Source organism: Pavona decussata, unplaced genomic scaffold (assembly GCF_977016875.1).
Source record: "Pavona decussata unplaced genomic scaffold, jaPavDecu1.1 SCAFFOLD_78, whole genome shotgun sequence".
NCBI classification, from domain to species: Eukaryota; Metazoa; Cnidaria; class Anthozoa; order Scleractinia; family Agariciidae; genus Pavona; species Pavona decussata.
Window position 1 is genome coordinate 2,198,414 of NW_028145496.1, and position 27,763 is coordinate 2,226,176.

The window sequence follows — 27,763 nt, forward strand, 5'->3', positions numbered from 1 at the left end:
GAAAAATAATTAATAATACATCTGTTGTCAATTTTCTATTTCCCGTTTGGTATTTTCAGTTTTCTATTTTCGAACCACCTTCGCCAAAGTGGAAATTGAAATTACAGTCAAATTTATCACAATGTCGATTTAACAAAGGGAAAAGTGAAACGACAGTAAAGTATCCGAATGGGTAAAATTCGTCTACGAAAAGAAAAAATAAGCATCCTATATATATTTATATTCATCAAAAGGAAGACTGCCCTTATTATCTAGTCATTTATAGTACGTGATATCAGTATTTGTTTGGGGTTTTTTTTTTTGTTTGTTTGTTTTTTTTTTTATTTTTATTTTTTTTTATTTTTTTGGTTTTTGGGGTTTTTTTTCTTTTTTACTTTTTGTTTTTTACTTTTTTGTTTTTCGTTTTTTTTTCCTTTTTTTTTTCCAATGGCGAAAAATGAAAACAACAGAGTACCATAAACGCAAATCTACATTACAACAACAATGGACAAAACGAAAACAAGAAAAACAATAGTTACAATTAAAAATACAGAGTTGAAAATAAGCTTTCAATGAAATTCGTTTGGCCGAAGACACTTTAAACAGCGTCTGAATACGCTCATCTTCTTCTTCCGCTGAAAAAAGAACAAAAAGCGCAATGTAATAATTAGAAGCAACTGAAAACCAGTAATGTTTTAGCAAATCAAACAGACAAGAATTAAACTGGTAATCCGTGACAATTTTGTCACTTGCACAAATTTGGGCTTATTACTATTTTCCATAAGCGCTGTTTGATTTGCTAAAACATCAAATATTTCGGTAGAAGAGAGGAAAGAATATTTTTAAAAAAGGACAAAAACGAGAGCAATTTGATAACATTAAAAACAGGCTGGGCACTTCAAGCTTACATAGGCGGCCTATATCCTATATCCTATCTTTGTTTTGTTGAGGCAAAAGGGTAAAAGCTTCAGTCCCTAGCCAGTAAAATGTTGAATTGTTTTCTCTCCGATTTCATTATAAAGGCTTAGAGAAATTTAGTGATAACTTTTTGTTACAAAAAATGACACTCATTTCACTTTACTTTCCTTCATTTTATTTGATAGTAATAAATCAGTTTGCTTACACCTATATTTTGGATTTAAATTGGAAAAGGTCTGAGAAAATTAACTTAATTGATTTGGAAACGGTTGAAAGAGTTCGCTCATGGCGTTAAACCCGTTTATGTCGCAAGAAAGCGCAGGTTTTCTAAGTTTAATGTCTTCACAAATCACCTTTGCGCAACGTTTTACCGCAGCCAAATCGCCGGTTTCTATCTCGTTCCCTCCCGTTTAAATACAGAAACGCCTTCACAAGAGGATACAAACCTGTAACAGGGACAGCTCCTGAAGTAAATCATAGGATTCTTTCTCCATTTCTGTAAGCTGTATCTCAAGCTTTTGTTTGCTGTTCATTAGAGAATGCTCTCTCTTTTCTCGCTCATTCAGTTCTTTCGTGAAGTTGTCCTTCTCCTTCTCAAGTTCCTCTTTAGTCTCCTGAAGTTCTTGTCTCAGCTTAAGGTCCAACTTGTTTTTGTGTTGGATTAGTTCATGTAGCTCGTTAAGCTTCGATGTCAACTTGTCCGTGTCTGGAGCACCTTCAACAAGAACAAGTAAAGTGAAACCATTTTAATTTCAAGACCCATGTCAAAATCTGAAATTCTCATTATTTTTTCCACACAGTTTTGTGCGGTTCTCGTTGTTAGAAGTTAGCGGTTTTGCCAATTTCATAAAAAAATAAGATCTTGGTGAAGAGGGCGATGAGACAATCCACCTTTTAAGATTTTGTTTAGTTTGTTAGTTTAATTTGTTACTGTTAAAAACTAACAACGTTGATAGTCTCACTTGTTTATTCTCTAGATTTGAAAAAAAAAATCGAAGGTGTTTTGATGTTTTTGTTTTGTCGAAGAGTTTACAGTAAAACGCCAACACCGTTTTCTTGTAATTAATACAGTTGCGTTGTTCAGTATTTTTAGTATACATGTAATTTGTAATTTCCGATTGCTCATTCTGTGTAACGCGGCAAATAAAAACAATGCTACTAGGAATACGAGGGCCTTTAGAATATTTGTCTTAATTAAGCATGAAGCACTTGCATCACTGCCACGTAACTAAATCTACTGCTGTTTGGAGGTATAGCCGCTTATTAAGTGCGCACACTAAATAAAAGACGATACAGTAAGTTCAACGCTTTGTAAATTTGACTTTAGACGCTGAAGCTGTTCACAAGATGCCTTTCATCCTCTTATAGGCTAACGTTTGAAGAATATTCGTTCGAACAAGAGGAGAAATATTGTACTGCCACCTTTAACTTACAATACTGTACCTTCAGTAAAACCAGCACTCTGCTGAACTTCAAGCCTCTCCATAGAATCTTCCACAAGTGACCAATCTCCACCAAATTGATTGGAAACAGGACAAATGCTTTGCTCCAAGAGATCCATGCTTTGCTCCAGCATCTTATGAGTTTTTCTCAGCAACTCAACTTCTTTTAAAAGAGTGTCTCTTTCACCAGTTACCTCGGAAAGGTCTTCATCTAACCTGGCCATCCTTTGTTCCAACACCTTGTGGTTGCCTTTCAGCACCTCATTCTCATCAACGAGCTTCTTTCTTTCTTCTGTAACCTCGAAGAACTCCTCACCTAAACTAGTCAGCTTGTTGCTTGTTATCAAGTTCTTTTCGTCTTCACGTGCCATCTTGTCCTCTAACTCAGCAATTTCTGCAGACTTTTTCTTCAAGTCGTTTTCAAGCAGACTGATTTCGTCCACGCGTAAAGCCTCCTGCTCTTTCAACCTTGACTGAAGCTTCTCTAGGAATTCATCTTTCTCTCTCAAACAAGCCACAACATTATCATAATCTTCTTTTAATGTGCCCATCTGTTGTTCCAAATCCTTTTTGGCTGTGGTCTGTTCGCCAAGCGACTCTTTCAACTCGTGCACCTCACTGTCGTGCGCTTGCTTCAGTTTTTCCATCTTCTCACATGTTTCTTCCATTTGCTTATTCTTATTTTCCAATTCTTCTCTTAAACTAATAAGCTTGTTGCTTATTTTCAAGTTTCTTTCTTCTTCACTCGCTATCTTGTCCTCTAACTCGGCAATTTCTGCAGACTTTTTCTTCAAGTTGTTTTCAAGCAGACTGATTTCGTTCACGTGTGAAGCCTCCTGCTCTTTCAACCTTGACTGAAGCTTCTCTAAGAATTCATCTGTCTCTCTCAAACAAGCCACAACATTATCATATTCTCCTTTTAATGTGCCCATCTGTTGTTTTAGATTCTTGTTGGCTGTGGTCTGTTCGCCAAGCGACTCTTTCAACTCGTGCACCTCACTGTCGTACGCTTGCTTCAGCTTTGCCATCTTCTCACAAGTTTCTTCCATTTGCTTATTCGTCAGCGACTTTAGATCTGCCAATTCAGCAACATGTTTTGAATTCACGGCTTCCAATTCTTGCTGGCGCTCTTTTTGAATTCTTTCAACCTCAATAGCATTCTTCCTCTGAACATGTTCGAGATATTTCTCCATCTCTTCCGCACTCAGCTTGTATTTTTCCAGCTCACCTTTCAGACTCTCAAGTTCTTCAGTCATTTGATGAAGTTTTCCATCTCTCTCTTGTAGCTCTTGATTGGCTTCATTAAGCCTTGTAATATTCTCATTCAAGGCGTGGTTTAACTCATCCATCTCGCTTTTGTTATTTTCCTGGTCCTTCTCCCTCAGACTGTACAGTTCAATGATGGTATTGTCTTTCGCCGATGTTTGGTTCTCAAGATCGCGTATGAGTGACTTGGCGTCTGAGAGGGCTTTAGATGCCTTGTCCAGTTCACTTTGTTGTGTTTTTATAGTAGCATCTCTCTAAAAATTGAACAGAAAAGCGGTCTTGTTTATTTTCGCCTCAAGAGACAATCCTCAAGTCTTGCTGAAATATGGTTCTCGCTTTCAAATCTTCGACCACTTAAATGCGAGCCATAAAGCAGTATTTTCCTTACGTACCATAAATCGCGTTGTCGTGTAGCCTTTAAGTCTGTGGATTATATCTTAAAGTGTGGCCATTCAAATGACTTATCGTAGTTTCAAGTTGTGTGTCTGTTATGCTGTAGACGGAGGTTCTAACTTTCCAGTCTGTAGATGAAACCTACAATCTGCACGACGTAATAATTCAAATGAAAGTTACTGAGTAGTACTTTCCTGCGATACTGTTTATTGTGCAGGTGGTTATGAATTTGAGTGTGCGGACAAAATGTTCTTCTTGATATTTTCCCAATAAATTTATGTAACAAAAAGGAAAAGCTGTAATAATTCAGAGACGCTAACCTCTTGTAACTGTTCCTGTAGCATCTTGATCTGTTCGCTCAATTCTTCTGTCTGATGTTGGGTGTCCTGTGGGGTATCTCTTTGCTCACAATCTTGTTCTGCCATCTTTTGCTCCAAATCTGGCTCTGTTTCTTCCTTATTTTCCACTGCTTCCTGGAGGCTAAGCAACTGATAATTCTCAGGAGAGTTACTGAGCGTCTTAGCCAGTTCCTCAGACTCCAGCTATATGAACATGAAAAGACAATAACTTGTATTAGATTTCAACGTGTTTCTACTCTTTATCCGCAAACGCCATTGCTGTTTTGTATTCATGTATCCGTCAGTTCCAGCATTCCCCCTCCTCATCGCTGGACACTAGATCAAGATAGATTTCATGGAAAAACGAAAAGCAGAACACATTGGCTGTATAATACGAAACACGGCAGATCGTAAAACACACAAACAAAGTCATGCACCAGTAATTCACGAGTTATTTTTTACATTTTTTTTGTACAAAACGTTTCCAGGAGACTGAAGCAAATTAAGACATTGTGAACCGTTTGTAACAGTGACTATTGAGAAACAAAACCCACAATAACTTTTTTGGCAGTAGCACGGAGTGCAAGTTTCTTCTTAATAATAATAATATAAAATTCAGTTAAGTAAATTAAAAAAAACAACTAGTATCAAATCAACACACTGTTACTGAAGCCAAAAAAACTGACGATTTTAAAGCTAAAGAAAGCAGAAAATACGAATTAGATAACACAACAGCGAACGGCATTAACCAATTAAGTAAGGTAAGCTAATTTAAAACAATCAGTTTTTACCTCCTCCAAACTTTTAGAAATGGTCTTCTCCACCAACTCTTCCGAGATTCTAACGAAAAATAAAAGGCCGTTACAATTTGAACTGCACTTTATTCTACTGATTTCATAAATTGAATAACTTAAATTGTAAAACTTCTTCGGCTAGTTAGCATAAACGCAGAACCTCCGAAACCCCTTATTCACTTTTTTATCGATTCTATCCTTAGAATATCCACCCTATCGCTAGAAAATCGATTCCATCACTAATATATTGATTCTACCTCTGGAAAACTCACTTTTCTAATTCGATGTCTCGTTGTTTAGCTACCTATAGATTCAAAAAAGAAGAAAGAAAACTAAAATTAGTAACAACAACAACAACAACAACAAAAACAACAAACATGTTGAAGTGACCATAAAAAGTTCAAATTTAGGTCAGTATTTCAAACTACAAAGAACTCATCTCCATAGTCTTCATAGGCCGTTTGTAACAATTTGTCACGTGACCGACTATTGCAAAACTTGTTGCTGTATTAAACTTGCTATAATTGATCCTTTTAAAGAAAAGGGTGTTATCTAACTGTAAGAAACCAGAGGAACGTACGGAAATAAATTAACCGCAAGAGCAAATGTCGTACAGAGTTTTTATAACAGTTTAAAAATTTGGAAAATTTGGAAAGATTTGCATGGAAAACGCGGCACTGGAACTTGACTGGAGCGTAATTAACAACATGTTTCAAGGTTTTGTTCCAGAATTGTAATACCAGAGGACGATGGACAACGAAAAACAAGTAACATACAGTTCATTCCAAGCAGTGTTCATATTCGCTACTTCCCTTGAAATAACTGAAAAAATCTCAGTAAAGCGTGTGAATCATCTTTGAGTTACAAGCATTTTACTAACCTCCCCATTATTGACTTTCGCCTTCTTCTTCTTGTTTTTGTTCCTTTTATTTTTCTTCTTTTTACCGGCTCGCTGCAGATAAATAAAGTTGTTTTAGTCTCCGTCATAAACGTTTGGATTAATTGTAGTTAGATGCCCACCGACCTCAGTCGACTCTCTCATTTGTTCATTTTAGTCTTTCTACTCTATCATCCACTCATCAAAGCAAGCTAAGCAAATAACACTGAACCAAAAGTATTATGCATGAAAATAGAGTACACTGTTACATCTGACACAAGTTTGCTCTTGTGGGGTTTGGGAGAGACAAAAACACGGAAGAAAAGAACATTGCGCTAAAGCTAGCGTTCAAATTACAAAGTCAATTACAATTTAGTGGGTGAAACAAAAGTCAAAGAAGTTTTAGAATTATTTTTTTTAATCTTCACGATAAGATTAATCAGTGACAAATATACTTCAATTATCATAAATAGCCACAAGAAAATTGAACTTACGATGCCTTCATGGACATTTCCTGGCTGTGATTCCCTTTTAATGTAAAAAAGGAAAGAATTTGTCGTTGTTGTTGTTGTATCATTACATTAAATCAAATTTTGGATCAATTCAGTAAGATGCCCACCAACCCAGTCTACTTAACAAATCGACGACAGATTTCTGTGGTCTTTACTCTTATAGAACATAAAATGACGTCATAAAATATTCATTCAAAACTAAAGTGGAACCACGAGCCGCAAGCGAGTGGTTTCACTGTCCCCTGAGAGTTGAAATTGAGTTCTGAGTTCATATTAAGAAAGGGGTTCCTTTCAAAATCTCAGACAAGCGTGCCTGTCACTATACATTGTATAGGACTGATCAGGCTTCAAGATTTGATTAGAACAGGGTTTATTACCTCTTGATAAGGAAGTCTTCTACAGCCTCAAGCTGAAAGGAATAAAAGGAATTGTATATATATTAAAATACATTTAGAGAACTAAAAAGCCTTTGTGTAAAGCATCTTTAGTACTTTTAGATCAAAACGGGACAACATTTGATTAGAGTGCGACCACTTTAATAGAGTCATGACTGAACAGTTGTATTTTATTTCATACATGAAAGGCCATCGTAACGTGGGTGAGAACTTGAAATCTTGTCAAACAAGACCTCTCTTGGTTTACTTTAGTATTTTAGACTAATTATTTTCAGGGAAACAGAAATAACACTGTATTCCCCATTGCAATTACAAATGCGGTTCTATGGTTGCCATAGTTACGAATTTCCTTCCGACTCACCGCAGCCTGTCCTCCATTCACTTCTTCAACAACTGTCTCGTTGAGTGCTCTAAACATGAAAGAACTCTTTTTTTAGCAAAACGTTGAAGAAAACGTCCAAAGAAAAACAGGGACATTACAGGAAATAAAAGAACAATGGATAAAGACAAAACAAAGGGTTTAATCTAAGAGTATATTCTGCAACATTAGGAGCCCACATCATTCTTGACACTAAGCGCATGTCCAGATGTAATGGATGAACCGCTGAATATAATCATTATCTCTTGTAAACATCCCTCCTCGTATATTCATTTAAAGAAACTGATTCATAATGGACGTAAAGCATGACGCAGCTTCACGTGAAGACACACTCTAATCCCAAATCTCAAAATTCGGTAAGCATACAGTATCTTCGTAATTCCTATTGTCGCTTAACTCAATTCTTCTAAATTCATTACTCCAGTAAATAATCCAGTAAGGTTACAAAATATAACGTGCTACCATTGCCACACAAAATTGTAAGAATAAGCTGAGTTTGGTCATTAATTGGAAGCTGACTCAAGACAATCTGATTAAGACTCGGTTTCCTTTACACTGGGGTGGGAATCGTGTAAACTAAAAAAATAAGATTACAATTTGAAGTACATTTCATTGGTAATCATTTAAAATTTCTATCGAATGTAATCTTCTCGAATTGTGCCCCATCAGAATTAAATCAAATCATGTCTAGGATATGATTTTTAAAATTAACTCTGAGCTTTGTAATTACCGTAAATAAAATACATTTCCATGGTGGAAGTTGAGTAGCTCGGCCTGAAAACAGATTACAAATGTATTTCAGTAAAATCAAAACAAGAATTGTGGACACACAGCCGGTTTCAAAAGGTTGTTTGAAAAGACCTCGACATCTAAAGTTAAAAACGTGCAAAACTTTTCATACCTCCATCTTCGCCCTCTCTGTGTTGGATGGTGCTTGAAATATCTCGGCATCAATTTCTCTATGGTAACAACATTATAGAATCAATAATCAAATGAAATTAGCAGTTTCAATTTTTAGACCTGAGGTACTTCCCTATGTGAGCTAAACGCTAGTGACGATTTTCTCGTCTCGGTCTGGTTTTCACTAGATTAATGAATGTAAAATATAAAACATCAGAACTCCAAACAGCTTGTTGAAACCAACAAAAAAGACAGGGTCTAAGGTTTCTAGCGTTACGTTAAAGAATGTACATGGTTTTAGGAAGGTTTGGCTGCTTTAGATATTAAAAGTAAAGAAAAAGCTACTGGAGACCAAGTTCTATTAGTTTAGTTTCACCAAAATCTGGGCCGCATGCGTTGCTCAAGTTGTGTGAACGAGTTGAGTTCATTGTAAAGTAGTTTAAATAACCAGAATTTTTATTTTCAAGTCATGTTTTTGGCGTCGTAAGACCCTCGTAAGGTCGTACGGTACGAGAAATTATTTCACCCAAATTAAAAAGTATCCGAAAATTAAGAGCTAGAATCAATCTTTTTTTCTACTTCACGGAAGCTAAAATATTTCCGCAACAAATGTTTGTGTGCATGCCGAAAAGGAGAGACATTTACCACGAAACAATGTCTCTGAAATAATCAGATTCCTGGCTTCCGGGGGCCTTCAAACCAATCAGATTCGTTAATTTTGTTTTAGAAACAGGCCACTACGCAACTCTCGCGCGGTTCCGCAGGATTGGCTAAAATAACAAAACAGAGTAATGAATTTGAGGAATAGAAACAATGGAGCCTAGCCCTGAAACGATAGAGCTGACCAATTTATAGATCCAAAGAAATTAGAGGATTTAAAGACCTGCTTGCCAGGATTTACCATACAGTTAAAACACAAGGCGGCTCTTTTCGCGGCGGATAAAACAAAAGCTGGAAAGGTGTCTGTTCTCCCAGGCTATCAGAGCATTTCAATATTAACAGTACTTACTGGTCGATCTTCAGCTCATCTATTAGCTCTAGTTGCCGCTCGACTTCTTCAGTCTTCTCTTTGAGGATCTGAATAAAACCAAAAAAGGTATTCGCATATAATTTCAGTAGAAGTTTTGGGATCAAGACACAAATATTTTCAGAAAGTAAGGCAATTGTCGTTCAATCAATGACAAGATGGCATAGATCATTTTTCAAAACAAAACGCGCGCAAGCAATCAAGTGGTTGTCATCAACGAACCACGGCAAATTAAACGGCTGACTCACACAGGGAAGAGAACGACAACTAAACTGGGCAACTTTCAGCGGCCAAACGTCCTTTTTACAATATTGTCTTTCTTAAGAGAATGTCGGAAACGCCTTGTAAGAATTTTGTGATCCATAATGCCATAAGTCGCTACTTTTTGGACGTTACTTTCAATTGTTTGTCACGCCGAGCTATTGTTGTTTGTAATCGTGTCCGTTGTTAAAAGCGCTGCAAATAACTTTGTTATGAAGCTTTATGATATTTCAATAACTATTTGTTGTTTGTGTAATTAATTTAGCTTGAGCTCTTTTTTGGCTCTTGACAATTTGTTTACAAATTAAAGCAAATTTTCAAAAGCCAAAAAAGAGCAGAAGTAATTCATTTCGTCTTAGATCAAATACAAATATGGCATATATCATTTTTCTGTTTCAAAAAAAGAAAGCGCGCGCAGGCAATCAAAGCGGTCGTCATCAACGAACCACCGCAAATTAAACGGATAACTTACACAGCGGAGAGAACGACTACTAACTGGGTCACTTTCAGCGGCCAAACGTAGGTTTTATAATGTTAACTTGTTTTAGAGAATGTCGGAAACGCCTTGTAAGAATTTTGTCATCCATAATGCCATAAGTCGCTACTTTTTGGACGTTACTTCCAACTGTTTGTTACGCGCAAGCTTGTTGTATGTAATCGTCTTTTTGTTAAAAGGATTGACAATAATTTCGTTATAATTTCTTAATAGCCATTTGTTGTGTGTATAATTTACTTACCTTATGTTCCTTTCTCGCTCTGGCTAACTTGCTTTGTAACTTTTTACGCGATACGCGGTTTGTGCCTAAATGGAACAAAATTTGAATTTTGTAAGTAAAATTCAATACATGGGAAATGTTTCGTGGTTTTTGTTCTGAACTGCAAAGATGAGAGAAACAAAAAAACTAACGATAATAAATGATTCTAAAGCAAGAAAAGGCAGTAAACAAGGACGTATTATACACTACAAGAGTTGCGTCGCTTGGTAAGAAAATAAAATGACCCCGGCAGCGCTTCGAGTGCTGGTTTTTCAAATTACACTGAAATTGCTTTTTATCTTTCTACCAAAGGCTGTCACCAGCTAAATATTTATATTCTTTGCAATTCCTTTTTCGATTATTTAAGGATGGAATAAACTGTAACTTCTAAGAAAATAGGATCGTACAAAAAGTGTTTGTTATGAGCGAACGGAACCTCGGCCCCAGTCTCATCGGCGCGCCGTCGAATGTGACGTCACCTTAGCGGTCACCCGCTGAGCTGATATGAAAGGCACTGGGGAAGAGATAGCAAAAATGCGCCCGACCGCGCCCAGGCCCCTCCCGAGGCTGGAACTGATGTACTCCCCGTGATTACGTAATCGGTTGCTATGACGCGTACCAACTTTCGTTGCTAGGGTTCCGCGTTCGTGATAAACAAACATTCCGCTCTACTTGCGTTGCCAAGGTTCCGCGCTCGTGATAAACAAACATTCCGCCTTACTTGCGTTGCCAAGGTTCCGCGCTCGTGTCAAAGTATAAACAAACATTCCGCTTTAGTTACTTTTTGTTTCAAAACAGTAAAAGCATAAATTTGTAGCCATATGCAACACTGCGATTCATCTCGAAATATCAATCTTATGATTTTTGAAGGTAGCTGAAGGCTCCCTGGCACTTTGTTGTCCATATCTTTTATTTGTTCAGAATTTCATCCGAAAACTTTTTTCCGTCAAATTACCGAGAACTCTTGCGTTGCAGTTTCAACCTCAAAAAATTTCAAATTTTCGGTTTGCGTATCTGATTCTAAGCGCAAATAGGATTACTAACCTGAATCTTGATCTTCGTACTCCATTCTTAATATTTTTCTTTCTTTTTTGTCGCAAAAACTGTCACAGTATTTGTACGCTGCCACCGACAATTCTGTCAACTGCGTTCTGTCAGTTTTCCATTATGACGCCGAGCTAAACGTCATTTAGAAAAGTTTTGCGCGCGCTAATGCGGACTGTCCAGGGCCTTTAGAGGCGCAATTTTTTATGTATTGAATGTTTTCAGCCGATTTGTGATCTTTCAGTAAAACTAAGCTCTACCTCGACTCGTCCCTAATGACAAATGCTTTCCTTTTCATCACTATTCAGTTTTCCCAAAGGTTTTTCTCTTGATAGTCTCAGGCGCGAGCTTCTCGTCGAAAAGTTAGCTCGTGTTATTGTTTTGAACAAGAATTCTCGTGTCGTAACTTTAACCTCCAAAAATTGGAGATTTCGAATTTCCTCCTTAATTCGAAAAGAAAATATGTTTACCAACCTGATTCATGATCTGATTGAAGCAAACTATCACCAGAACAGTGGGCTCGAATTATGCAAATTAACCTTAGTTCAAAAAATAATTAGCCTTTGTGACCCAAAGTTAATTAAATGTAGGTACAATCACTCGCGCACGATGAAGTTGGTTTGCAAAGCATGGAGGTTAACTGCGGCTTATTTTTTAATTGCAAGCAAAATACCCAACCTCGAATAACCTGCGGCCCCCGGGGATTGCGAATACCGAAATAACTAGAAACCCTCAATAAAACTTGAATTTACTCCAAATTTACTTTCAGGGTAGCCTCCTTTTCAGACGTTGTTGGGAGAATGGGACCGACACAAACAACCTCTGCAAAGGAGGGCGCGGCAATAAATCCAGTTTATACAATTATCAATTCATCAGTTAAAAATGCAAAGTAGTAAATTAACGTGCTTGTTCAAGAAAATGCTGTGGCTACAGAATCAGTTAAATCTGCAAAACAAGAAAAATAACAAAGATCCGCAGTCGGTAGATGTTGCATGCGAACGTGAACCAAATTCATTGTAGTCTTTGTATCCTTTGTAAGCCGCACTCGGGTAACATCGAAATTGTAGCCTGTTCCAGTTTCCAGCTGGCTCCTAGAGAGACGCGCGAAGGAGAGGCAAGGGGACGAAAACGAGGGGAGACTGGGGGAGAGAAAAAGAGGGAAAAAAGAGTTTTTCCTAAGCACCTCATGCCGCCCACTTTTTCCAAAATGTATCAACATGTCAAAATGTCAAACTTTTCATTGTCGCGGGTTTCGATTACTGTCGCGGACACCGAAAGGTTGTCCGGGTTTGGGATTCCATAATCAGTGAAAGGTTCCGGCAATTCTACTTTTTTATAAAAAGGTTAAATCTGATTGTTGAAAACAGCAGAAAATCAAGTTTCTGAATTCAGTTTTCGCAGGACAAAATGCGAAATTGCTGGAACCTTTCACTGATTTTCCATCCCTCGAAATCCTGTAGATTTTGCCAAAAAAATTTGACGTGTCTTGGAACGAAAGTTCCCCGGGTGTCCTTGTTCAACGCCGTTCGAAATAAGGAACTTAGTAACGCGACGTTATCGAGCGACGAGACTCTGGTGTTGGCCGATGTTGTGTCTTCGCTTGGTCACAAGCTTTTTAAGAAACGAAGAGCTTTCCAGCGTCAGTTGTTTTACTTGTGCGAGGACCCTGGCCAGAATTTATGGCACGTTTAAAAAGCTAACGGGAAAATCGAACGCAGGTTTCGTCACTATCACAGCAAAGCGATTTTCCAGCAACTCCCCAACGGGAATTTCACCCTCCGCGAAGAGGACAATCTGAGAGCTGTTAGCGCAGAGTGGTACTTCGAGAAGCCCTCGACGATCACTCAATCTCAGCAGCGAAAATCGAGCTCCGGTTGCTAGAGTTTCTTCCTTAGAAGACCAAATGAATTCGGCGATGAATCTAGACTCTGCTACGGGTCTGAATTCAGGACAAACAGTTATGAAAGTGAGACTAGCTTGTTCAATTTTTAAGTCTTATATATATATTGATCGCTTTGATATTTTCAGTTTGAGTCGTCTTGAGATTTTTGTTATTATACTGAGATCAGACATTGATTGTATTTAAATTAATTTTAGGAAATGCATTAATTTTTGTGGCCTCGGTTAATTACAAATTAAAATTGTGTATTTATTTATTTATTTATTTTTTGCTTAAGTGTTGTCTGTGTTATTTTCTATAAGCTTAATTCTACTGGGAAATTCAAAAAGCATGTACTATTGCTACTTGTCAAGTGGTCAGAATTTCCTTCAAAGTGGTAGTGAAGAGGGGAACTTGTTGAGTTTATAAAAATTAACATGATTTAAATTAAAGGTAATCTTCATTTATTTCATACTGCCTGAACTGAGAAATGTTATCAATGTCCAGTGCTAAGACTACAGTGGGGATTCAGAAGCTTGTTAAGTGTTTTCTGAACCGAAACCTGGTATAGTCGTTTCAGGGAAATTTTTGGTGGTGTTGTGCTGCTTTGTTGTACAATCCCTGAAAAATAAAGATAAAAAATTCCCACATCTGTTCTCAGACTCATATATAATGGTTATCCATTTTTTCATATCACATACCAAACTTGTATTTCAAAATAGTTCAAAAACAATACCTACTGTACTGTAGTTTGCATAAGATTGTGGAAATATGCAATGCATGCAGTTCTAACTACACTTTTTTGTTTGTGGTAATTTTTCAGAACAAAGCTTCAATTTAGAAAAAAAATTCCATACATTGCTTGGTATTTTACTGCTTTTTAGAATAACTGTTGCTTAATCATGCAGTTCTAACTACACTTTTTTGTTTGTGGTAATTTTTCAGAACAAAGCTTCAATTTAGAAAAAAAATTCCATACATTGCTTGGTATTTTACTGCTTTTTAGAATAACTGTCGCTTAATTATCTCTAAAAAATGCGCAGTTACCCCCAATTTTCTTTTTGGATTCCGATAGCCCTTGCTAAGATCTGCTTTTCCTGAATAGTCATAAACAGCACAAAAATACTTTGGTATTAGTAGACACCGTCCTTAATATATTTATATCTTTTACAGGAATACACAGCCCGCATATAGCAGAGCTAATAGAGGCAGCTGTGTAACTTAATAATTATTACAAACATGAATAAAATTAGAATAAATTAGTAAGTAGATAAGTACATGCATTCGTTCTTTTAAGCAACTACAGATAAGAGAAAATTAAATAAGCAGAAATTATGTACATAATTATACATATATACGCATATATAATAAAATGGGAAAACAAGAACAAGAAGAAAAGCAACTATAAAGTTTAATTAACAATAGTTAGTGATTTCAAATATTAAAGAAGAGACATCAACAAAATCATCCTCATCATCAAGCACCGCAAGTAGAAATTGATGAATTTGTACTTAAAACGTGATTATTCATTACTAAAATTTAATTAATCGACTGTGCAATATTTTTTCGTAAAAATTCCAAAACTTTTCGCCAAGCATCCTCTTGTGCTTGCGCATGTGCTTCTACCTCCCCTCCCCAGACCATATAAGGATTCCCATAATTGTCTCTAGCGACAGGATCAAATGACGAATAACAAAGAGGAGTATAAGGAGGCTCAATCAGATGACCGGCACCAGGATAACACAAAATAGAGCATAGATGACCTTTGCCATTCCTGCTCATTCGCTCATACACCTGTTTGGCATTAAAGTCAGATGACATGTTAAGATCACCAGTACCATAAATAAGCAAGACAGCACAGGAAATATTCTCAGAAGGAATTATTGCAGAGAATTTAGAATTTGATACATTATCTTCTGCCACTTTAGGACGCGCATGTCGGACAATGACACCATCTTCTGTCATGATTAGTTTGCTGTAATCACTGGGAAGTTTCGCTGATACTTTTCCTTGATATTTAAAGGAGGAAAGATTGGCAAATGACTGCGGAGAAACTGCAACAACAGCTTTAACAATGTCACTTCTAAAGCCCGCTAACAGCAGTGCAATCCAGGACCCTAAACAGTTCCCATGCACTCCAATGCCACCTGGTAAAACCTTGGGATGTTTGCAGAGCCAATCAGCTGCTTCTTCAAAATATTCCAGCTCAAAATGTGGTGGCAACACTCCAGAGTCACCCGGAGGAATGTAGGCCAGATTAAGGGTTACAAATCCACGTGAAGCAAACAGTGACGTCTTGTTTTCCTTTATGCCTGCAGTTCCACCTCTTAACTCTATCAAACCTACAACGAAAACACATTACAGCAAAATGATGACATTTTCTTAGCCTGTGAGCAACCTTTCTTGGGGGTAATATTTTCTTGGCTTTTGTCCAATCCAAGACAACATTTCCCCGGGGGGGGGGGGGAGACTCCCATATGGAACAGACGGGGATGCTCGTCGGAAATTTTGAATTTGACCCCTAAAGGAGACCATCTGGGCGTGGCTGAAGCTTTTTGTGACCCCTAAAGGAGACCAATCTGGGTGTGGCTGAAGCAAATTTTGACCCCTAATGCGGTAAACAAAACAAGTTAAAAAGAAAATTTGACTTCTGTTTCTCTTTGCGTAAATATTCTGTGTTTCTTCAAGGAAACCCTAAACGAGACCTTGACGGCTTAAAATATCGGTGCTTTGCCCGGAACACCCTAAGCGAGACCAAAATCCAAAATTTACACCCCTAAGCGAGACGACGAGCATCCCCATCTGTCTCATATGGGAGTTCCCCCCCCCCCCCCCCCCCCTCCTTGGGAACATTCCACCCTAGTCTGTTGATGAGTTAATGTTTTCAACCTCATTTCACAAACAAGTTCTGTTTAAACAATATGGAAAATTCATTCAAAGGATGTAAAGTGAGTTGGTTAGCCTTTTGGAATACTGAATGAAAACAAGGCGCGGATACACAGTCACCGGTCAACCTGTGTCACGCAATCTTCAAATGCCATTAAAATTTCATGACGCAACGGATCAATTTACCATTTTTTTCTGGGCAACCGAGCACGAATTCAAGGATTCGAGTATTTTAAATTACAGGAATTTAACCAAACCTGGAAAAGGTCCATCTCCCGGCGGAATGAACAATGTTCCACTGAATCGTTGATCATTCACAACAATCCTTTTCACTCCATTTGCCATGTACCACTGTTCAAATGTCACGCTCGACAAAGGCGGCTGTGAATCCTCGTTTGCAGAGATATGATTATCAAAGCATTTTAGCTCGACCTCAAACGGTTTGGTGACATCTCTTTTACTCAACCGAAGTCCTTTTCTCTGTCCTGGTACTGGTTTCATGCTCCATAGCAATCCCATGGGTTCAACTCCGCGATAAAATCCTCCCAAGGATGAGTCACAGCTAACATCAACTCCGCCATCTTTATCAGCGATATAGTGCGCGTAAGACTCAAACACTTCGCCTTTTTCGCCCGCTATTCTTGCTTGTAGTGTAACATTCTGTTTTGGTTGAAGTCCGGCTACAAGAATTTTTACTTTGTCGTCAACAAGACCAGACTTCGGTTCTACAGAAATAGCCGACTGGCTCGCCATTTTGCAGCTCATTCTGAACGTAGATAGTACATGTACGATGAATGGCTTTCGGGTGAAATAAAAAAGTCTGCTATAAAAGTTATACATTTTTTGTTTTTCTTGCGATGAAGTTGGATGAACTTGGCATGTATCAAAACCAAAAGAGCTACGCTTGAACCATTCACAGATCCGTGCACATAAAAAACCTGAATGCAAAGCAAATAAATTTTAATTAAAGATTGCGTGACGCATTGCGTGCCTCCCTCGGCCCCTCCCTTGTAGACGGTCTCGCAGACGCTCTTTGTCCTATTTTGGCTCGTCACGGAATCTTTCCACCCCAAGGAGACTACAGAAAGATTACGTGACGAGACAAAAGAGCGTCTGCGAGGGAGGGTATGTTTTTAACACGTGTAAGCGAAGAAACAACAGCAACAACAACAAGAGATTGAAAAAAATGTAAAACTGTGTAAATTGTTCACCATTTTTTTATTTCCAATTTATAATAATTTTCTATCCCCCATTCCCCAACAACTGATTTACAGACCTGGAAACGAAGATCAATTACCAAGTATAACTTTGATTTATTTGTTCTCCAATATTTTCACTTCGCCATTTTTAAAGCAGGTTCACTCCCCAAATTTGTATAGGTCTTTTGGTCATTTTGTACAGCAATTTCAAAAATATAATAATACCCAGTTCCCTACAATTTTATATATTAAAATACTTTCTTTCTGGCATTTAAAGGTAAATTTTACTTTATTTGGAAGCTTTTACTTTATAACAACATAGCAGAGTAATTAGGGCACAGGATTTGTAATCCGGAGGTCCTTGGTTCAACTCCTTCTTTAGCTGCTTGCTGGAGCTGTTCTCAGTAAACAACACTTATCAGCACTGAGACACACGTACCATCCCCGTGGTATGGCCAATACCGTACGCATGCGCACAACCATATCACCCGGGCAGTGGCAGCCATGGACAGCTGTTTCGCCCTTGTTGGGGCTCATCAGCATGGCATAGCCGTCGGGTCAAGAAGCGGGAGTAAACCCGCGCATTGAGACCATTGCCGTGGGAGAACTGTTTTGCGGTTCCCAACCAACAGCTACCACTCGCCTACGGTGGAGCTGGCGCTTAAAGGAGTGCTGTGCACTCGCCTCGGCAGAAAAGGGTCTCGATGCACGGGTTTACTCCCGCTTCTTGACCCGACGGCTATGCCATGCTGATGAGCCCCAACAAGGGCGAAACAGCTGTCCATGGCTGCCACTGCCCGGGTGATATGGTTGTGCGCATGCGTATGGTATTGGCCATACCACGGGGATGATACGTGTGTCTCAGTGCTGATAAGTGCTGTTCTCAGTAGCCCAGAGTTCAACTCCAGCTGCACTTGCAAATAGCCAACTGGTTTGCCTCCAGCCAGCTGGGATTTCTAACCTGTTCTGTTGAATTTGAAGGAAAATTTGTTTCCTTGTCATTTGAGTGAAATACCTAAAAACTAGCTTTGTATAGCTAAGTGCACCTCCACTATAAACAAGGCATTTCCATTTTTTATATATTTTACAAGCTTTACAGGCGTAGGCTGTTTTGAGGTTGAAAAGTCCGAGACTGGGTCAAGTTGCAAATCTCATTGATAAAGCAACATCACCACATGAGCAATCAAGTCAAGATTAATAATTCTGCCAGGTTTGGTGATGTTTAGCATATAGTGGCAAAGTTATGAGCTTTGAAACAAGGTGGTTCAAAAGCCATTACACTATAGCCTGTTCCAGGCTCCTAGAGAGACGCTCGAAGGAGAAGGCGAGGGGACTCAGTCCCCCCTCATTTTCGTCCCCTCCCCCTCCTCTTTGCAGGTCTCTCTTGGAGCCTGGAACAGGCTTTTTGTACTATAGCTTTGGGTAATGCTATGAGATAGCTTTACCCAAATACATACAAACTCTAAAATTGTGCATCTCCTTTTTGAGATATTCTTGAAGATTGGCAAATGTAGTGATTTTGTGTTGGTTTCTGAACAGTGAACCACCATACCATAAAATGAGAAAAAAATAAACAATTTTGTAAGGATTTGGGGATGCTGTCTCATTGCAAAAGACTTTGATGTATGATTTGACCCATAATTAAAGGATAATAACTGTCAAAAGGATCTAAAAGCAGCAATTTTGTAACAATCTTAATAAAGAGAACAAGACAGGAGTTGCCGAAACATGTCTTTCAAATTTAAAAGTCTTGTTCTCTTCATTATAATAACTGTCACTTTCCAACTAAGAACAACCAAACATGGCAAAACTACTGATCTTAACATCATCTCAAGTACAATCTCCCGGTTACATTAACTTATTAATTACATTAAATTTGCAACTCAAGCCAAATTACCCCTACTCAACCTCGCCCTGTAATTAATTTATGTAATTTCACTTGAAATAATACTGGGACACCAGTTAGGTTGATCAAGATTTTCTACTCTTTTCAACCCGTCTGGTTTAATTAAAAAGGGCACATGTATATTTCCTAAGATCCACAATGTACATATGTATAAATAAACAACTCTGTATCTGGTATTACATTACTGCAGGGACGTATGTGTATATGCATAGTGCATTTATAGTGAATTTATTTAATAATTTAATGACTGCCTCTCTGTAATTTGAAAGTCCAAATTCTACATCATAATATGATTGAGAAGAGTCAAGTGACCAAAATGGCCAAAGTCCACACCCCTTTACAGACCAAATCCACACCCTTTCGCACATACACAAAAAGCTTAAAAAATACAGGGGAGTACAACACTCACGCATCCAATGGATTATAGCGTCTCTATCATTTCCCTTTCAGCCAACAAGCAGATACCCACAGTCTATTTGGCATCTTTTGAAAACAACAGTAACTGTAATTTTTTAAAAATTGATAATTTTAACAACTAATACTTTTAATTTGCAACTCAGTTGGAAAAACTGCCAGTCATTGGAAGAATAAATAAAAACAGATGTCATCTCTGGCCATGCACGTTTAATTCAAATTCTTCATCTTCATCATCACTTGCTGCTGTGTTGCCTGGTAACAACTCCTTTAATTCAATACCGCCATTCTTCAGCTCTGCCATCTTGTCTTCATTTATCTTTGAACTCTCTACATCTGAAAAGGAGACAATATTGTCAGAGGGAAGGGCATGTTTGATCACTTAAACAGAGATATTGCACACAGAAGGTTTAAATAGAGCAAGTTACTGTAGGAGATTTTGGACAATATTATTAACCACCTAATCAATGGCCTAGTGGCTAGACCCCTTGTAATGCAGAGGGCAGGCCTAAGTTAGAGAACTGCCTCTCTGACCACTCATATTGATTATTATTTGTTTGATGGTACATATAGTCCTGTTTTCAAATCAAGGCCATGTTTGCACCAACATATCATCCTCCTACCAGTAAGGATTTCCATATTAGAAATATTCATGTCCCATTAATTTTCTCTGGTTACAGCAGTTTTTAGTTAAGTGTTAAGTCCAAAATCAAAGTAATTACTTTGGCTAATCACAACAAACATAACCAATCAGAACTCGAAGCAAAAACATGTACCAGGCACCAAGCACAGGAAAATGAGTGTGACCAGTCATGATTGGTTTAGGCTTTGCTTCTCATTGGTAGAAAAAGCAGCACAAGCTTTGCCAAGCAATCAACACTCATTACTGAAAACTACTCCAACTAAGTGTCCCCAATTAGCACTGTTGTAATTCTAAGTGTACATTGACAATTAACTAATTAAGGCTATTATTATGTTAAAAAGGTTTCACACTACATGTATGTCAACATCAGCAGGCAATGTTCAACTAGTTCACCATAGCAACTGTCACTCACCTTTTGTTGCCTTGGTGACCACATGGACACTTATTCCAATCAGACACAGCACCAGACCAAAAAAGTTGACAGTTGTCATTTTATCTCCAGCAAATTCAGTGGCAAGAGACAAGGTACAAATTTCCTAAGAAAAAAAAACAACAAAAAAACAGACCTCATTACAAAAGATTCAACCATATCCTTAGGGTGCTTTCTATTGGCCAGAACTGGCCAGTCAGACTGTTTAGGTCATAAACGGAATGTACCAATATTATTTTAAGGATGTGCTTCAACCTAGTCCTTGGAATTTCTTCAAAATAGTGCGTACTATTTTCCGAGTGATTATTTTCCAAGATTTTGCCGCACCATCCCTTCAAAATGGTGCATTCAATTTACACACTGACCAATCTGATTGCCAGTTCTGGCGAATGGAAAGTACTTTTAGATTACAGCTCACCACAGTTCTTCGTGGTGAGCTGTAAATTCAAAATAACAGTTGAAGGGGTGCTTGGAAAAAACCCCTTAGTGACTTCTGATAAATTGCTAGATTCTCCTTCCAAATTGCCTTGTATTTGCTTGTTAAAAATGAAAGGAGAACTTGACTTTACATAAAAAGTCACTGAGGGCCTTATTTCATGCACCCCTTCAGTTTCACTGACTTTTTTTCAGGAGAACTTCAGTGATGAAGAAGTTTTCATCTAATAATTTGTTGTAATATTTCTGCAGGCAACTTATCAGCTGATAGTTCTTTGACAGAAACACTACACTGTAATTTACTGTTTAAATACAGTAGTGCAAAAAGTAAATTATGGACATCAGGATTTAGAAAAAATACACTAATGAAATTAATGAGCACACCTTAAATATTCCAGATATTGAGAGTGTTAAACTTGATGTGTGTGAGAGCAGCAGGAATTCAGCAACACTGATCATGAAGGCTAAGAAACAGCCAAACATCACCATGGAGACAGTCACCCAGAGAGTAGAACTATCAGGTGCATTGAAGAGCTTTGGGGAGACAGCTAAACTTTGTCCTGGAACAAACAACACACAAGTGTGACATGAATGATCAATCAATCTATTTTCGTGCCCAAAAAGTATTTTCTCGCGCATTTTCTTTTGATTGGTGGTAGCTTTTGAATGATACAAACTAGCTCAAGGTGTTTTTTTTTTTTAATATGATGAAGTTTTCAATGTTTAACTTTTTAACCTTACTTCTGGTAGTAAACATTGCGCAGCTAAAATTGTTTTTCAGGCCCGGAATGTTTTCAGTAGTTTTGAGAAAGATATTTTATGCACACCAGGGCCTTAGTTTCATGGCAGAATGTTTTGCATCTACTGTAGTATAAATAAACTAGCTCTTTCATATAAAATGAAATTGTGTGAGATCTAAACAAAAATCTTAACTTGTTATAGCTTTTGATAATTACTGGTAGAAAGACAGCAATAATTTGTAAATCATAGTAATGTCATTATCCTTAAAACCTCAAAAAGTAAAAAACATGAAACCCACCTTCAATGTAAAATGCCAAGGGAATTAATGTCAAAGTCATGAATGGCTGAAGGTGATAAAGTGTGTCAAGCGGATTATGAAGACCTGTAAAATTGTTGATTGAATGTATTTAATCATAAGCAATAGTAAGACCAAAGTAATTGAAAATTACTGTTACAATAATAATCCTTATTTCTTTAAACAAGTACCCTGGGTGGCATTCAAATATTTTAGAAGTATTCAATTTCCAACATTATAAATTAACTATGGGTTCAATAACTGTTCTAGACAATTTATTATTTTACTGTCCTTGGCAGTAAAAGAGGATAATTTGTGCTCAACTTTCTCTGGCATCCTGTACTGTTCCTAGCTTTCTTTTCAGTTTCATGATACCAAGTGAGTGCTTTATTATTCTGATTAATTGCAGATGGGCACTCAATCCCTGAAATAATTTATGGTATGTACAAAATGATCAAATCAAAACTATTGAATAGCAAGAGAATATATTGACAAGTACTATAACTTGCTAAGGTACACTAAATGTCGCCAGATGTCATGTCAGATTTTAAAATGTTTCAGGGAAAGACCAGGAGGAAGAAAAAGATTGTCAAATGAATGCTTAATCCATGGGGAGAATAGGACATGACATTTTCACTATGGCGTCATTTTACTACAACTACCAGAATCCTTCTGGTTTTTGTTTTCTCATGCTAATTAGAGCTATTGTTCTTTGCTGTCCACTGGGATTACAATTTGAAAAGGAAAATGAAATGAATTCTGGTAGTTGTAGTAAAATGACGCCATCATGAAAATGGCCTATTAGGAAATGAATTGAACTTGAGCATTGGACCTGTCCTAGGATGGACTTCAAAATAAATGCACCATGAAAATCACATGTGCACCTGCAGCCATTCCTGGAAAGACAACACAAGCCTGTACAGTCATGAACTTTGTTCCAAAACTTGTAATAACTTTTTGATTTTCTTGCAACGCATTCAAATCATGACTTCGACAGTGTGAAGGTGGCTGATCTACAGTGTATGTGGTAAACACTGTGCACAGGTAGCCCCATTCTTAAGAAAAGTAGCTTACGTGTACCTGTGCTAGAAAATTTCACATGCTTAATATATCTTACCTAGCTCTTGTTTTTGTGTCAAAATCTGTGCTAATGTCCAGCGTAAACCACTCAGTCCTGATGCAGTTAGAGCCTAGTTATAAAGTAACAGAGATGAAAAGTTTTTTTTGTCTTGAAGAAATGTGGCTCCAATGTTTTATCCGCTGCTTTGAGCTTCACTTGCAATAAAAAGCTATGATTATGAGCAATATTTCCATTGTTATCACCAAAAAAATGCAAAGCAGGAGAAAAAACATAATTTGGAGAAACATTTCCTGAAGGAAGTCAAGGCCACATGCAAAAAGTCCAGTGAATTTGAGCTAAAACAGCAACAGCAATAGCAACAACAAAACAAAAACGATCTAGAGAGCCATTTACACTGGTTACAAAATAATGTGTGCTCTCAGCCCTTCAAAAATTAATGTAAGAATGAGCAGGAAAGCAGGAGCAGTTGTAAACTTACAAGAACAAAGCCTTCAGCACTGAACTCTGTGGACTCAAAAGTGAAGAGAAACAATCCACTGGCAATTAGCAAGATGATGGCCACAAGTGAAAAGTTCTGTGAAACAAACACATGTCAAGCAGAAGTGTGAGTAAAATCTGACATTTATTGGGGTCCAACACCTCAAACAATTTCTATGTTATGTTAATGTATCAATAACTGTAGATCTACCAGAAAACCCTTACTGGAATACTTTACAAATTGCATAAATGAAAAGCATATTTTTTTCATGCAGTTAGTAAACAAAACAAATAAATATCTTGTTGCTGTTCGGCTCATTTTGTTTTATGTTCTCCACACAGATTCGACCTTGTGTAATGGATGGAGGGCTGATGGATGAGGGATGATTTCACTGACCAGTTTGTTTTTCATGTACAATACTGACTGACCAGAATTTAATATGTACATTTGTAAAGATTGCCATTACTTTAATAAAAACCATTTCTTCCAACACCTAAAAATAAATATATGTCCAGTATCATTTGACAAGTTTAAATTTGCAAAATCAAGTCTGTGGTTGTATAAGTAAGCAACTGTGATGCTTTTTTAAGCCACGAGAGTGCATTGTGCTTCTGTGTTATGATTGCTAGTAAGAGCAGTCTTTAGTTGAGTGTCAAAAGTAACTAGTTTTGCTTTAACAATTACAATGCTGTGATTGATAACAAAAACCTGTATCAATCTGTCAACCAATATTTATGAACCATTAAAGCTTGCAATTGCCATCATGTATTTTTTTTACACTTGACACTATTTGTACATACAGCGTACATCCAACCCTGGCCCCTTCACTCCGTCACACAACTCCACACCATGAGTTACAGAAAGGAGGGGCCAGAATTGGTTCAATGTGTTGTTTACAGGTGTATGTCTTTTGTTTTGTGATTTCATCGATCATTTACTCTTGTTTTGGTGTTATGGTACTGAACTTAAAAACAACTCTGACCATCAAACATGATTCCCATCCTCCAGCTTACTCTGCTACTCACCCATTGCTCCAAACCAAAAACAAGAGCAAACATCAGGATGAAAATGATGCTTGTAGATTTTGTCATTGTATACCTAAACAAGAAACAGAAAATTATTATCAACTGAAAGTATTATAATTCAAACAAATAAGGCCCTATAATTAAAAAACATATTCCTTAACATTTCTTTCCACTCATGAATTTGGGTTTTGATCAATTCTCTAGCTGAAAATGTTTTCAGCAGGTCAGCCTATTCTACATAATTATCATCATCATCATCCATCAACCAAGCTACAATGTCACAGACTTGTGTCAGGCCTGATGTTTGACTTCTCCTACATGTACTTGTAGCTGACTATAAGCTACAATCATGTACAAGTGAAAAATTATTGTGTATCTTTATTTCATAGCACAATATGTATTAAGTGTCTGGTAATTGACCTCATTGGTCAATAAAGTCATGATGGTATTGGTCGTCTATGGCCCTGTTCAGACCAGGTGCCATACTAAGGTCCTGTGACAGGCACTGAAAAAGGACGTTTTTCATACTCCTTGATGCCCAAGGAACAATAACGTTCTCATTCATCAATTACATGTAAGCGCCCGCCATTTTGTTTACTGTATCGTAGGGAGGCATGAGGAAAAAGTGTGGGAACTGACAAAATCTTGAGAATGATGTATTAATCAGTTTTAAAAAAGAAACAGGCATACTCAGAAAAAAATCCAAGTGCTCCTATCAGGAGTTGAACCTAAGACCTTCCGATTACTAGTTTGGATGCTCTACCACTGAGCTACAGAAGACTCGTGGGAGGTAAGGCCATTAAACTAGGTTCGTAGGAAAAATCTTGTTCAGACCAGCCTGAGCCCAGGAATGGTGCCCAAGTACTGTTCTTGGAGGTAGTGCCCATGCTCAGGCACCAACAAAAAGCTATGTTCAGACTAGTGCCGCATGCCCAAGAACTGGGAATGGGCACCTAGTTTGAACGGGACCTATATGTTATTGACTGACAAAAGACTGTACAACACTAGTGATGACTGTATTGGTGCATTTTTGTCCATCTTTCCTCAGTCAAATGTCTGTTGGTCTATTGATAAAAAGTTAGTCAGTTTAAATTTTAGTCTGTTATTTGCCTCTGTTGTTAATGTCTTCAGTGAGTTGATAGCTAACTTGGAGCAAGGAGTTCTTAATTTCTATCAAAAAATACAGACAGAAAAAGGAATGAACTGGATACACCCTTAAGGATATACAAAATTACAGATCAAACATTACATACAGTGATACAGTGATAAACATTAAACTCCAGTTGGAAAATCCAATATCCAAAGCACACGCCATTGCTGAAAAAAAAGTTACATGTATGTTATTAAATGAGAATTTAGATACCATATGTACATGTACTCAGTGTGAATGAATAAATTAATATTTTCCATTGTTAGTTTTCTGTAGATGCATGCCAGAGTACAGATACAGTGTATAGCCACCTCATGGTTTATTTTAATCAGCGTGCATTTACATGTACTGTACATTACATGCTTAAATATGATAAAAAAAGTAGAACATTGTTTTATCTTGGATTCTTTTCTATGGTGTAAGAGTGATATTATTGTGGTATTTAGGGAGATCTTCTTTGAAAAGCTCTGGCAGCGAACTTGCAAAAGTCTTCCTTTTTCTAGAAAAGTAGATTTTTTTACTGTAAAGATCAAGTAACGTATAAAAAAATTGGTAAAATAAGCTACATATACCTACACGTAGGACGGTCTATCCATTAACCTATCTACAGTATAAGTGCAAAGCATTGAAGAGTGGAACAATTCATGAACTGTAATAAAATATTTCAAATTTCTTTTTTACCTGTGGGTAGAACTCTTTTCATGTACACAGACCAAGGCAAAACTATTCTTTGCTTGTTCGTCTTTATTTCCCAGAGTAATCTCAAGATTGCAGCTATGATAAACACCAATGCGTAGTGCACCACCGACACACTCAAGGGGTAGTGAAATCTCTGAAAAATAACAAGCAAATCGTGCAGTTTCAGAAAACATCCATACTCTCCCCACAAAGGTTTTTTTGTTTTGCAACCCCCCCCCCCCACCCCCCATCTACGCGGGAAATTCCAGTTTAGCTTCATGCTTTGCTTCTAAACTTTTGACTGTTAGGACCCCCCTCCCCCTACGAATTTCCAATGACCTTTCATGGGGTGGGTATGGATTTTGCATATGACTGCACTATTGTTACAACAAACAGTGTCTGTTTTTCAATTTGTCATAAAAAGTGTGGGGGACAGGTGCAAAATTTTAGTTATATACACCCCTATCCACACTTGGGTTGAGTATACCATAATGGCCCCCCCCCCCCCCCCACCTCCCTCCCCACCATTGTTCATTAGTAATGTAACTTTACATCATTCTTATTCAATCACAAATGCGAACCGCAAGGTTGCATTGGTTTTGTTCTCAGTGATCGTCCCCTATGGGACCATGGGCCGTCTGCATAACAAATCCGTGCGTCCGTTTTTGTTCGTCACTCGTATGATCAGAGCCACTGTACATGTATACAAACCTGTAGAAGCCATCTATTGTAAAATGTCAAACTGATGGAGAAAGTGTACATAAACAGGATATATCCGAGAGTCCTGAAGGCTCTTCTCAGCTGCTGGAAACCGAACGGTTTTCCGGCCATAAGCAGATGTGACGGTCACGCGAAGAAATGGTGACTTGTATCAGAAATGGCGCTGGTGACGTGGCTGGCTAAATGAGAAGAATTTTGGAACTCTGTTTGATTCTGGGTGCTTTAACGCACTGTCAAGAGATGTTGAGGAGTTCATTTCCACTTTATCGAAGTTTCTTTAGACGGCACGCCTCCTATAAGCGAGGGAAGATTCTGTGTCTGATCACCGCACGAAAATCACGAACGACCACCATATTGCTTAGTAACCTTGCGAGCCTTCTTTGGCATCGCCTGGCCACCAAGGAGACATAAAATAGGTCCGCAATGCATGCAATTAGAGACCTTGTCGATTCCAGTGCGAATATCATCATCACCATTATCATTATCATCATTCATCCTTCATTTGCCATTAAACATATTAATA

At 37.7% G+C, this 27,763-nt stretch overlaps 3 protein-coding genes across 6 annotated transcripts; all 3 read right to left on the reverse strand.

Moving 5' to 3' along the window:
* Positions 1–386: 386 nt before the first annotated feature.
* On the reverse strand, positions 387–11,576 carry LOC146476310 (uncharacterized). Of its 2 annotated transcripts, none has more exons than XM_085114883.1 (15): positions 11,281–11,576; positions 10,219–10,283; positions 9,203–9,270; positions 8,195–8,252; positions 8,024–8,067; positions 7,276–7,324; positions 6,897–6,928; positions 6,502–6,535; positions 6,011–6,082; positions 5,403–5,434; positions 5,128–5,176; positions 4,319–4,540; positions 2,341–3,859; positions 1,344–1,612; positions 387–614 (listed from the first exon to the last, which is right to left on the reverse strand). In XM_085114883.1, the coding sequence occupies exons 1-15, from the start codon at positions 11,303–11,305 to the stop codon at positions 549–551; spliced, it is 2,604 nt and encodes an 867-aa protein (XP_084971009.1). In that variant the 5' UTR covers positions 11,306–11,576; the 3' UTR covers positions 387–548. The 2 variants fall into 2 exon arrangements, with proteins under 2 accessions (XP_084971009.1, XP_084971008.1); XM_085114882.1 differs by having other exon boundaries at positions 5,403–5,430; positions 6,007–6,082.
* Positions 11,577–13,284: 1,708 nt separating this feature from the next.
* LOC146476311 (bile acid-CoA:amino acid N-acyltransferase-like) lies at positions 13,285–16,999 on the reverse strand. 2 transcript variants are annotated; one of them, XR_014865638.1, is made up of 3 exons: positions 16,303–16,999; positions 14,108–15,501; positions 13,285–13,989 (listed from the first exon to the last, which is right to left on the reverse strand). XR_014865638.1 is itself a non-coding variant. In XM_085114659.1 (2 exons), the coding sequence occupies exons 1-2, from the start codon at positions 16,883–16,885 to the stop codon at positions 14,699–14,701; spliced, it is 1,386 nt and encodes a 461-aa protein (XP_084970785.1). In that variant the 5' UTR covers positions 16,886–16,999; the 3' UTR covers positions 14,067–14,698. The 2 variants fall into 2 exon arrangements, 1 of the variants encoding a protein (XP_084970785.1); XM_085114659.1 differs by lacking the exon at positions 13,285–13,989 and having other exon boundaries at positions 14,067–15,501.
* Positions 17,000–17,236: 237 nt separating this feature from the next.
* LOC146476312 (solute carrier family 35 member H1-like) lies at positions 17,237–27,610 on the reverse strand. 2 transcript variants are annotated; one of them, XR_014865684.1, is made up of 11 exons: positions 27,232–27,610; positions 26,524–26,674; positions 25,946–26,009; positions 24,693–24,765; positions 23,668–23,763; positions 23,226–23,298; positions 22,112–22,195; positions 21,457–21,632; positions 20,620–20,743; positions 18,662–19,900; positions 17,237–18,531 (listed from the first exon to the last, which is right to left on the reverse strand). XR_014865684.1 is itself a non-coding variant. In XM_085114870.1 (10 exons), exons 1-10 carry the CDS (start codon positions 27,349–27,351, stop codon positions 19,755–19,757), a joined length of 1,107 nt encoding a protein of 368 aa, XP_084970996.1. In that variant the 5' UTR covers positions 27,352–27,610; the 3' UTR covers positions 17,237–19,754. The 2 variants fall into 2 exon arrangements, 1 of the variants encoding a protein (XP_084970996.1); XM_085114870.1 differs by having other exon boundaries at positions 17,237–19,900.
* Between the last annotated feature and the right edge of the window lie 153 nt (positions 27,611–27,763).